The sequence below is a fragment of the Lethenteron reissneri genome, chromosome 60 (genome assembly GCF_015708825.2).
Source record: "Lethenteron reissneri isolate LAM-NWPU_2019-01 chromosome 60, ASM1570882v1, whole genome shotgun sequence".
Classification (NCBI taxonomy): Eukaryota; Metazoa; Chordata; class Hyperoartia; order Petromyzontiformes; family Petromyzontidae; genus Lethenteron; species Lethenteron reissneri.
Window position 1 is genome coordinate 153,027 of NC_083838.1, and position 12,867 is coordinate 165,893.

At 54.5% G+C, this 12,867-nt stretch overlaps 1 protein-coding gene across 1 annotated transcript in view; it reads right to left on the reverse strand.

The window, feature by feature from the left end:
* Positions 1-5,447: 5,447 nt before the first annotated feature.
* The window catches only part of LOC133357819 (lipopolysaccharide-binding protein-like), a 27,893-nt gene continuing 20,473 nt past the window's right edge, over positions 5,448-12,867 (reverse strand). Inside the window, 10 exon segments of the mRNA XM_061575960.1 lie at positions 5,448-5,493; positions 6,102-6,166; positions 7,042-7,206; positions 7,771-7,830; positions 9,155-9,331; positions 9,692-9,783; positions 10,882-10,945; positions 12,253-12,316; positions 12,618-12,695; positions 12,697-12,771. Coding sequence (XP_061431944.1) covers positions 5,448-5,493; positions 6,102-6,166; positions 7,042-7,206; positions 7,771-7,830; positions 9,155-9,331; positions 9,692-9,783; positions 10,882-10,945; positions 12,253-12,316; positions 12,618-12,695; positions 12,697-12,771 — 886 coding nt within the window.

Here is a 12,867-nt window from a genome sequence, read left to right on the forward strand (position 1 = left end):
GGAGCCGAGGCTCAGACCCAAATAGTATTCAGTGTGGCAGTGATTTAGTAACGGGCGACAGCCATCGTCGTATCCCTCGCCTCCGCGTGCTTCTACTGCACAACACTCAGACAAAGTGGCGGTGGCGTGGAAGGGGTCGTGCTAGAAACAAATACCGCCCATGGCAACGCCAGGCGCGTGTGCGCGTGGGTCCAGCACGGTGTGGTAGGCGGCGTGTGGCGGGGGCTTCAGTGCGGGTAAAATGCCAACTTGGTTCTCCGCTGCGTTTTCGGGTTGTGCGACTGGGAGCGAAACGTCGGACAAAGGGAGGGAGGGTGAAGGCAGAGTGGTTGCTGCACGAGGCGTGCGCTGAAACTCCCACGCGCGCACCTCCTGCTGGCGCGGTGGGCCACGTGCGGTGCGAAAGAAGTTCAGGCCACGCGACGTACAGGTGTAGCCAGCTGCTTCCACGTGCTACCAAGCCTCCCCCACAGTGACAACCTCCGCATTGTTCACGATGTGGAAACAAATGTCCATACGCTTTTTTGATGCGATCGAAACGTAATTTATTTTCTTTGAACCTATCTACGTGACTTTACCGAAAGACCCAAAGACCCAAAGAATATGAATTCCTGCAGTCACGAAAGCTTTAAGTCGAGATTTAAATGCGTCGTTAAACCCGCCACCACCCGACACAGCCAACTAGTAAGGGTTGTCACGTAAACAGAATGTGCCAATTCGTCACCAGTACAGCACTAACCGGTGTGTTGGAGAGTATATCCGCAACATTTACAATCTGAGTACGACGTGTCGCCAGTAATTACAACTAGCTTCATCAGGCGACAGCCAGATTTGTGGAGAAATCCGCCATTATCGTTATTAAATAAAAAAATATATGGATATTGTTCGCGAAAGCCTACGTGTTAAAACGTGTTTCGTACCTGTCCCTGTTGAGCCTCCCAGAAATGTGGAATCCCTAACTGGTGCGCGTGTGTGTGTGTGCACGCAACACCATGACCCACATGGCATTTTGCAAGCGGGACTTTTATAATAAAGACAGCGCGGGAAATCATCGAGAGTCAAACATTGGTGGCAATTTGTGTTTATCAAAAGGTACAACAAAAAAATCTCCCGGCGACGATTTTGCCGTGGAGTTGACAAAGCGAGATGTGAAAACGAGCGGCTCAGTGCGCGTCTTGGGCTGTTAGAATCCGCGCTTCCAGACGAAGCTGCCCCCCTGCAGACTCAGCCTTGCACACAGAGGAGGCCTCCCTGGGGAGGGATTTACAAAGCGCCATGGTATACAGACACCAGCGGGGGGATTCGTGATTTTGTTTTTACTTTCATTTTGTTCACGTCTCTTGCCCTCACCCAATGTTACCGCGAGCGTGCCCTTCACTCACCCTCCACTCACCCTTCACTCACCATTTACTCACCCCTCACTCACCCTTTACTCACCATTCACTCACCCTTCATTCTCCATTCATTCACCATTTACTCACCCTTCACTCACCCTTCATTCACCCTTTACTCACCCTTCACTCACCCTTCATTCACCATTTACTCACCCTTCACTCACCCTTCATTCACCATTTACTCACCCTTCACTCACCCTTCATTCTCCATTCATTCACCCTTCACTCACCCTTCATTCACCATTTACTCACCCTTCACTCACCCTTCATTCACCATTTACTCACCCCTCACTCACCATTTACTCACCCTTCATTCACCCTTTATTCACCACTCACCCCTCACTCACCCTTCATTCACCCTTTACTCACCCTTTATTCACCATTTATTCACCATTCACTCACCCCTCACTCACCCTTCATTCACCCTTTACTCACCCTTCACTCACCCTTCATTCACCATTCACTCACCCCTCACTCACCCTTCATTCACCCTTTATTCACCCAGGAAAGGCTTCACCCACCAGGGGATCCCTGCTGCTGCATTGCGATGTTTGGCCAATCGATGAACGAGCAGCCCCGTGATGGAGGTGGTGTCTGTCTGTGTGTATATTGAGCAGGAGGCTTCAGGCAACGCAGATCTTGAGGCTGACAACTGCCCCCGCCATGAGTGGAACTCGCCAACCCCCAGGCTGCTGTAATTGTTGAGAACAATTCTCGACTCCCCGTGGGCCTGGTGGCTCAGCTGTCGAGCGAGCGGCTCGTCATCGGAAGGTTGAGAGGTCATATCCTGGTTGGCGGGGGTCGGGGGGGGGGTGGATTTGACTCATCCCATCATCTCTCGAGGGTCGATAAACAGGGTACCACTTTGTGGGGAGGGCAACAACGGTCCTTTGGATAGACTCGCCCCCTGCCATTGGAATGTGGAATTTGCCTGCACTGCCTCAGTCGTTTGGGCAGCAAATCAAACTCACTTCGACTTTTAGTGTAGGCGGTTCGGGTCCAGCGGCCGTCCCGGTTAATACTTGGGGTGTAACAACCCTCATGGCTCTACTAGTACTACCACGCGCCGTCAGATTCACGGTGGACGTTAAAAGTTTCCCGTGGCATCATTGACAAGAGGAGGCCGCTGTGTGCCAGTGTCACGGTGAACATGTGAAAGATTACACTGCACATGACTCATTGGGGATTAAACGCAGCAGCAATCATTGTTCCCACCACCTACCACCCACTCTGCAAGCTTGGCAGGACCCTCTTGAAAAAGAGTCACGAGACTGGGCGATGCTTTCCCGGGTAAACAATCGGAACAATACAACTCATAACAAGAGAGTGTGTGTCTGTGTCTCTGTGTGTGTGTCTGTGTGTGTGTGTCTGTGTGTGTGGCGTCCACCGTGTAGCACCCACGCGCCCCCGGAAGGGCAGCCAAGGCCCCTCCCCCCGCCCCCTCTCTCCGTGGCTGCGCGGCCCCCGACGTCACGGCGAGTAGCGCAGATCCATCCCCACCACGGTGAACCCCTGTCGGGGGCACAGCACGGAACGACGGTCATCGTCTCTCGCGACGCGGGCCGGCGCTCACCGACACCCCCCCACCCACCACAGCAATCCGCGAACTCCGCCGGCGGTCCTCCTCACAGCAGCAGCGGCAGCAGCAGCAGCGGTAGCAGCAGTGGCAGCAGCAGCAGCAGTGGCAGCAGCAGCGGCAGCAGCTTCTGGCTCAGCCACCGAACAAAGACGACGGTCGCCGCATCGCGCAGCGCTTTTGGGCGCGCTTCTGCGGCCGTCTGGAACGCTCTCCTGACGTTAGGAAGCTACTGGAGCTGTGCACTTTTAAACCGTCATCATCTAGATTGACAAACTCGTTTCTTCATAACTGCTCCTTGTCTTTAGTTTGTTGTCCTTTCCCCGCACCTCAGATTAGCGCGGTTGGCTACGTACTGTACGAAAGAAGTTCAACATAAAACAAAACAATAAACACTGAAGAGAAACCATGCTTGTGCATGGATTCCGGCACATGAGGGGGTATGTAGCCAGCACCACGCCCGGCCATCTTTGTCTCTCCAGTGCTGATGTTATTAGACACATCGCACCAGGTATTCATGTAAGGCTGAGTCGACCTAGAGGAGGCCCAGGACCGGTTCAGATAATCGTCACTGTGTTGGCCGTGAGCAGAAATCGAACTTGGGTCACTGGGTAGCTTGGTGTGCTTACCGCTGCGCCACCGCTCCCGACTCACACAAAGACAAAGACGAGAGACGAAAACTAAGCTCAACTTTTTTTATCTTACCAGGTAAGGCCCACTCATGTACGTAGCTCTCTTTGGGAAGCAACGTGGCCACTAATGAGAGCTCAACGAAGTTGGATTATCGTCATGTTGAAATGTACAGCGGCCAAGTACTCTAAACGTGTGATGCCGATTCTAAATGCGATGGGAAAAACCAGAGGATCCGTTAAAAATCCACGTGACCACGGGGATAGAGACACAAACTCCAATTATACAGCAGGCGTCAGGGTCAGGATCAACCCCCGCCCTTTGCATACCAGGCGAGGGAGTTAACATCTAGCCACCGGGGCGCACACACACGCACACACACACTCGCACACAAACTCACGCACACACACACCACGCGCACACGCGCACACACTTGCACACGCGCACAGCACACCACACACGCGCACACACACACACGCACACACTCGCACACACACGCGCACACACACGCAGCACACACAACACACCGCGCACACACACGCACACACAACGCACGTTCACGCCTCTCCTCACGAACGCTCCGGCCCGCACTGCGCACCTCCTTGTTGACAGCACGGCGTTCACGATCTTCACTTTCTTCAGAAGCGGCATGGGGATTCCCCTTGCTCAGCCTCTCTGTGCGGGACACGCGCACACGCACACCACATACACACACGCACACACACACGCAAACACGCATACACGCACACACACGCATACACACACGCACACACACGCACACAACGCACACACGCACGCACACACGCAGCAACCACGCACACACGCACACACACACGCACACACGCACATACACACGCGGGGGACGGGACTCAGTGTCACACGACACCTAGCCTGGCACGCCTGACATTCAAAGACATCTTCCTGGGGGTGGGGGGGTGGAGGGTGGTCAGACAGAGACACTGAGTGGGCAACGCTGAGATTGCGGATTCAATTGAGGTTCTGGCCACCCAACCATGCACGGTTCAGGCCGCCCTCTTGCAGGTACCGAGCCAACGTCCTGTGCTGCGACTGCCGCCCCTGCAATTTCGACGGTACTCACTCTCTTTGTTTCACCAGGTAAGGCCCACTGAGCTCTATCACTTTTTTCCGCAGTGACCTGCCTATCGCAAATGAGAGTCCAATGATGTGGACATTTGTTAGCAGCCAAACACTCAATAAACGCGTGACGTTGATTTTAAATGCAGAGCGGAAAACCACCAGATGTGGAGAGGCCTGCGTGGGTGCGTTGTGTGCGCGGCGCTGCGTTACCGTTCACTTTGGGCAGGATAATCGTTTTAGTGATGATTTGATGATCGACTGCAGCAAATTGACCTGTAGGGGAGCAGCACACAGAGTGGCACACACAGAGAGTGGAGCTGTTGCCGTGCCCGGGGCCTTCCGCTCTGCACAACGCGCCCATCCAGCAGTCAGCTGTAAGCACCACAGATGTCCAGTTACACAGTGGTTAGCGCACCTGCGCTACGAGCCTGGCGACCCGAGTTCGATTCCCGTTCTCATGGCCAACATTGGTGACGATTATCTGAACCGGTCCCGGGGCTCCCCTAGGTCGACTCAGCCTCAAATGAGTACCTGGTCCGGTGTGTAAACATCGCCACTGGGGAGACAAAGGCGGCTGGGCGTGGTTCTGGCCACCCACCCCTCGTTTGTACCACAGTGCCGGCAGCCTTCATAGGTGCCTGCGCGCTAACAGAACTTGCCCGAACAGTCTGTTAAGGCTATTCGGGGGATCTTGTCTGTAGTGTCACATGTGTCAGTGTTGCATGCGTCAGTAGCACGGGTGGGTGCTCTTACTGCACGTCTCCCACATCCGACTTCACCAGCGTCAGGACCAAGCTGCACACGCAAGCAGCAAACAACGCAGACAGCAGCAGATTGGCATCGACCCCAACATAGACCCAGACAGAGACACAAACTCAGACATACACCCCGACATACACCCAGGACACAGACACAGACATAGACGCACCCAGACTAGAACCCACCCAGACACAGACCCAGACTTAGACCCACCCAGACTTAGACCCACCCAGACATAGACCCACCCAGACACAGACCCAGACACAGACCCAGACACAGACACAGACCCACACAGACACAGACCCAGACTTAGACCCCCCAGACATAGACCCACCCAGACACAGACACAGACTTAGATCCACCCAGACATAGACCCTGACTGGGGTGGTGCTAGGGTCTATTGTTTACTGGGAAGGGGGAGGGGGGTGGGCTAGAGTCTATTGTTTACAGGGGGGAGGGGCTAGAGTCTATTGTTTACTGGAGGGGGGGGGGTCTCTAGAGTCTATTGTTACTGGGAGGGGGGTGGCTAGAGTCTATTGTTTACTGGGGGCGGGGGGGGCTAGCCATTTTTAATGCCACAGCCGGCCAACCCAGGGCCCCTCCCAGTGGTGGTGGCACTGGCTGGTGCTGCGCTCGCCGCTGACCTGTCCAGCGCGAGCGTCCCGTGCAGCTTGTCAGCGTCGATCTCCAGCCTGGCAGCAGCGAGGCTCTCTGCGCACGCACAGCGAGGCGCTCTGTTAGCGAGCTCCTACTCAACCCTAGTGAGTGGTACGCGCGCGGGTGTGTGTGTGTCAGTGCATGTGTCAGTGTGTGTATGTGTGTGTGTCAGTGCGTGTGTGTCAGTGTGTGTATGTGTGTCTTCGCTGGTTGGAAAACATTTGCTGGCCTGCCTACGATCCATCCTGGGTTTAACCAGGCTGATTGTGTGAGGAGCTCACAATCCTTGAAGATCTGGGCAAAGTCCCATCGGTGAGCTCCTCCGGCAGGCAAGGCTGCGTTGGCAGGGTCATGTAGCCCCGCATGCCCAGCCACCGCATGCCTAAACAGCTTTTGTTCGGCGGATCGAGGGGGCGAAAAAACGTGCCCCGCGGGCATGGGGCTAGGGAGGGAAAAAAAAAAAAAAAGGGAGATTGGGGAGGTTGGATGTGGGTAGTGGGCATGGAGGATGTGGCAGCAGTGAAGTGGACTTGCCGATGACTGGTACCAGCGGTGTCAAGATCGGCCTCTGTGGAGGAGGCTCGTGAAGGACGCTGCTGGGCAGTTGGAGGCAGTCGCCCTCCAGCAACAACGGACAAACTTGGCGACCCGAGTTCGGTGTCCCGCTACGGCACCAACGCTGGTGAGGATCATCTGAACTGGTCCTGGGCCTCCCTAATGTCGAATCAGCCTCCAACGTATACCTGGTGCGGTGTGTAAACATCGCCATGGTGCTCGCCACCCACCCCCTTGCGTGCCGTGGCAGCCTTCATAGGTGCTGGCGAACAGCACTTGCCCCTACAGTCTGTTAAGGCTAAAGGGGATATATGCGTGTGCGTGCGTGTTTCTTGTGTGGTTGTGTGTGTCGGTGCGCGCGCGTGTTCTCACGGCGTTGATGGAGAAGAGGAAGCTGCGCGTGCCGTTGGGCCACAGGGCGCTGAAGGTTGCGAGGGCCTGCGTGTGCAAGCGTGACGTTGCCGGCGGAGATGGAGAGCGTGGCGCGGCGCTCGACTCGACCCTCACCTCCACAGGCAGCCCCGGGAAGTCCTTGAGCTGACGCGCACAGACAAAGGTCCCCCGTGTAGCCCACGCGCGCTGTCTCGGCAAGTGCTGTCGCCGAGCGCCTATGCAGTGTGGCAACTTTGTCCCCCCCGGCTACTCATTAGCACACCAAACCAGGTAGTCATTTGAGGCCGAGTCAAGGAGGCCCAGCACCGGTTCCGATAATCGTCACTGGTGTTGGCCAGCAAGCGGGAATCGAACTTGGACGGTCAGGGTTTGTTTTCCGCGGCGCTCTAATTGCTACGCCACCGCTCCCCGCACAAACACGCGCAAGCAGAGCCGAGCCAGAGGTGTGCTGGCGTGGCCCAGGTGGCACCAGTGTTTCCACCGCAGGAGCCGAGTCGTGCCACTGACGTCGCGCGCAGCGAGCGAGTGGAGATGCGTGTGGGTGACGCGGTGGCGGCGATGGTGCGTCCTCCAGCTAGGTACGGCGCTAGCCGGTGGAGAAACCAGCCATAGTACCGTGAGGGCGCCGCGATGCCTCGGCTCGGATGCGCCAGTGGGAAAGGGGTGAAAGCGGCCGGCGCCGAGAGGCTGTGGGGCACTTGTACGCACCTTCACAGCGATGGGCGCCAGGCTGGAGGTGTTGAGGTGGAAGGGGGCGTCCTTCGGCAGCTGCGAGCAGAGACCACGTGCACAGCGCACAACAACACGGCGTCACGCCGAGCACGTTCGCCAGCAGCCACGGCACCTCAACGCGGGTGGTGGTGGTGGTGGTGGCAGCTACGCGTGTGGCTGCCTGTAATCCAGCACGGCGGAGGCAGCAGCAGCAAGCGCTGGTGATGACCGAGAAAATGTTGCGACACTCCCTGCCCGTTGGGTGTCGAGGAGGTACCATTCCCAGGCTCGCCAAGAGAAGGTGGCACAGCAAACACGTGGTGTGGTTTCCATCTGTACGGCATCGAGTGTTGCTCCCTCACACGTGTAGGTAATCCGATTTCCTCTCCCACTCATGAGTTGGCTGACAACACCTTGATATATTGAGGACTGCAGAGCTTGGCGAGGAGGGGAGGAAATTTGGTGCTAGTTCACCACCTGGCTGCCACATGTCACCTTGAAACCATTTTAGTCTTATACTAATGTTACGCCCCGTCTGTCCAATAAAGCAGGCTTAGTGCGGCCTGGAAGCGTATTATTAAATAATACATATTATAATTCCTTATAGGCGAAACAAACACTAATTAACTGATTACTAACGTAGCATATAATTACAATAACATACATTACAACTGATTACTAATCTACAACTAACATCGTAACAATTGCCTGATTACTAATCTAGTATATAATTACAATACCCCCCCTCCGCCTCAAATCGTTGCACCTGATGAGTTAAATGATGACGTCACCCTGCTGCTGCTGCTCTATATAAGACCGGGAGCAAGAGCAGAGCCTCACTATTCTGGCGAATTTCCCGATGATGCTGGATGCAATTACCAGCGAATCATCGTACTCAAAAAATTGTAAATGTTTTGGTTTCACGCTTCAACACACCGGTGGGCTAAAGCAGTGAACTATTTGTCTTTTGTAACGTGACACTTTTTTGTTGCTGATTGGCCGTGTCGGGTGGTGGAGGGTTACGACACATTTATAAATAACGCGATCTAACCCAAAAACGTTGATCATGAATAATATTGGTCGCGAAAGCCTACGTGTTAAACTAGGTAACATCTCACCAGCGTGGTTCGTCCTCGTGCCTCTGAGGGAGAGAATATTGTGTAGCAGGGGCACGTTACAAGTTGAAACTATCGACGCATTCGGTCGCGAGTGTGGTGGAGTGCAATTTATCATAAGACTTATTTAAATATTATGTCAACACGCATGGAATAGGGGCTTTGTATCGGACGAGACGAGGGTTCTGTATCGGATGAGACGAGGGTTCTGTATCAGATGAGATGGGAGCTCTGTATCGGATGAGAGGAGGGTCTCTGTATCTCACCATGGCCTCAGTGATAATGTAGGTGAGGGCACCGGAGGCTTGGTACGCGTAGCCGGCGCTGTTGAAGAGGAACTCGGATAGGCCGAAGTAGAGCATGCGGTCAGCAGAGGTGCCCAGATCCATGGGGGGCGCAGGGACAGGGAACTCGGAGTGGTGCTGCAGGCTGTAGAACTCACCCTGCGGGGCAAAGCGCAGACACGGATACACACGTAGAGACACGGAGAGACACACAAAGTCACATTTAAAGAGACGGATAGAGACATGGAGAAATAGAGACACGCATGGAGACATGGATAGAGACACGGAGACACGAGAGCGGAGACGTGGGTAGATGGATAGAGACGTGGAAATGAGACACGGAGACGTAGAGACAGTCGTCTGCTCGGTAGGACACTTACAGCAGCCTGGTCACCGGTACAGGGTTACTGAACAGGTGAGTGGTGGGCAGGTGAGTGGTGGAAAAGTGAGTGGTGGAAAAGTGAGTGGTGGGCAGGTGAGTGGTGGGCAGGTGAGTGGTGAGCAGGTGAGTGCGCTCACCTTGCAGGGCATGTCCAGCATGTCTGCGCGGGTGTCGGGAGGACTCAGGAGCGAGTAGTCGACCTCTGTGAATTCGTCCACCTTGGCAGTGACTGGGGTCCCGATCACATTTGGAATGACATTTACATGAATTCTTGGACACGTCGACATCATGAGCATCATCATAAATCATCAGCAACAATGACATCACTACCTTGAACTTTGGCTTGTATCGTGATCATCAGCATCGTCATCGGCACCATCATCATCAAACACCATCAGTAACAACTACATTCCACCTTTCATATGCGACATGGGCATCATCGTCGCCATCGCTCGCCGTGTTACCATGACAACCCTTCACACGGCCCACATCTCTCGCACTTTCTGATGTTGTTTCCTTGTGCTGCTGTTCGGGCAGTGTTGGAGAGCCGTGTTGCAGTGGAAAAGCCACGCGCCCACCCTAGACGTACAGTTTGACCCTGGAAGCGTAGCCTTCACCCACAAACTCTTTGACACACAAACTCTTTTACCCACGACCTATTTCACACAAAAACCCTTGCAATGATTTACTTTTCAAATGTGGGCCGCCGAAATATCGCAGCACTGGGGATTGATTGGCTTCACTCGCTCGGCCGGGCTTCATTTCAGCCACGTCTACCCCACGAAAATATCCACAGCCGGTAACGCCACATCCAGGATGCCCGTCGCTCATGGCTGTGACTGCTACTACTACGAGCACCTCCGATCAGCATAGTTGGCTACGTACGGTGTGAAAGAAGTTCAGCGTACATAGATATTTCTCGTCACGTGCCACCTGCTTCGGTCTGTAAACCAGCGACGCCGAAAAGAATAAAAAACATTCCATGAGAAGTGAATCCCTGTCCGTGTGGCGAGGTCAGCCCATGGTCTGCATTGCCGTACGTCAACTAAAACTAAACTTTTTAAAATTTTGCCAGGTAAGGCCTACTGAGCTATATACAGAGGGAAAAACTGGAGGACCCGAAGAAAAATCCACGCGACCATAGGGAGTGAGATACACAAACCCCAAATATACAGCAGCAGGCATCAGGGTCGGGATCGAACCCACGACCTCCTGTACACCAGGCGAGGGCGTGAACACCACCCCCTAAAAGCTTGCATGTGTAAATAATCCACACCGCTGGTGAACCGAGTAACCATGGGGTTGTGTCTCCCACGTGGGGTCTCACTTGGGATCTCCTGCAGGCTGTTCTCCAGGTCGCTGTTGATCGCTTCGGTCACCTGACCACACAGCTGTTGCGAGAGAGGGGGGGGACAGGGGGCAGCACAGTTGCTCGTGAACTCATCACAAGCGCCGTGTTTTGTTGCTGTTCACGTTTACCCCGATGCAGAGGTCGCAATCGGGTACCCGATACCCGTACCCTACCCGATACCCGGCTACCCGTACCCGGCCGGGTATGGGTAGGCCGTGAGTCACTGGTGAGTAACCGTTTGTCACTCATTTCCCAACGTCTTGTCTCTTCTCACAATTCAAGTTCCTAGAATCAACCCACCCGCGCCTGCAACATGGCTTCATCCCAGAGGTCGCAATCGGGTACCCGATACTCGTACCCTACCCGATACCCGGCTATCCGTACCCGGCCGGGTATCGAGTAGGGTACAGGTACGGGTAGGGTACGGGTACCCGTTTGCGACCCTGGTGCGGCCGGGTACGGGTACGGGTAAGGAATCAAAACCCGTTTGCAACCTCTGCCCCGATGTCCGCCCCATGCGTGCTGCTGCTGGGTGCTGTGTCGTCGCCACACTGCTCTTGCGCAAGAGCAGTCCAGAGCCTCCGCGTTATTCGAGAATGTACCCACGGAAGTGGATATCACAAAGCTACCTCTGAGATCTCTTCTTCTGCAAGTGACTCTCTGATCCACACAGAACGGCCCGTGGAAGCGGATACCCCAGAGCTACCTCTGAGATCCCTTCTTCAAGTACACACACACAGCAAAGGGCAGGACTTTCCCCACCCGCTCTGCACATGAGAGTGAGGTTCGTCGTGTGACAGGCAAACCGATGTTTTCATTCTTAGAGCTGGTATTTAGCCACGTTGAACAGAGAACAACAAGTTGGCGTGGCGTGTTCGTGGTCCTGGCCATACCACCCACTCTGGTGCCATCGCGACCTTAATAGGTGCTCGCAGTCACAGACACATGCGCGAAGACGGCACCGGTGTTCACACCTGTCGCACTCATATAGGTCGCACTACTCATTACACACAGAGCGCTCGCCACAACTGAAGCAGAATTCCTTGTTGATCTCGTCAAGGCTCGTGAACGATCACGCGAACTCCGGCCGTCCTCGCAGTGACGTTTAACTCGCCATCGGACGGAGACGGCGCTCACCACATCGGCCGCTTTCAAATCTTCTTCTGCGGCCCTCTGGAATGCTCTTCTGATATTAGCAAGCCACTGGAGCTATGCACTTTCAAATTCAGATTCAAAACTAATTTCTTTAGAACTGCTTATTGTGTTTAGTTTGCTGTCCTTCCCCCACCCTCCAATTAGCACGGTTGGCTACGTACGGTGCAAAAGAAGTTCAACACACACACATACCTGACCCTTCAGGTGATCTCGTATGTTATTCTCGATTAGGTGTTTGAAGAGGTTGTACAGCCAGCTGTCACACACACACACACAACAACAATCGTTTAAACCATGGAGTTTGGAAACCTAGGCCCATCATAGGCTGCAGTGTATGGCCCGTGGCCACAATGAGGCCCGACACTTTTAAAAGGCCCGCAGATGACATCAATCAATCGCTGCAAGAATCTCAGCCACACTAATCGGGTACTAGAGGGAGAATTTGTTTGAACTGGCGAGATTAGTATGTGCCTCTGTCGAACTTCTTCCGTGTCGTAGGCAGCCAACCACGCTCAATGGAGGTGCCGGGGGAGGGACGAAGAGAAAAGTGCAGTCACCTGGCCCCGCCGTGGAACTTGATGTCGACGTCGCCGACCTCACTGCTGCAGCCACCGGCGCTGACCGACGGCCTCCCCGGCATCGCGGGACAGCACCAGCACGGCGGACAGCGACAGCCCGCTCATGCGCATGTCAAACGAGCCGCTGTCCTTCCTGCGTTCATCCAAGTTCAAGTTCATTTATTAGGTATAACCCTGTGAGCCATTCGGTTCTTAATCGGGTACAACCGCAACAAACAAAAAACAAAAA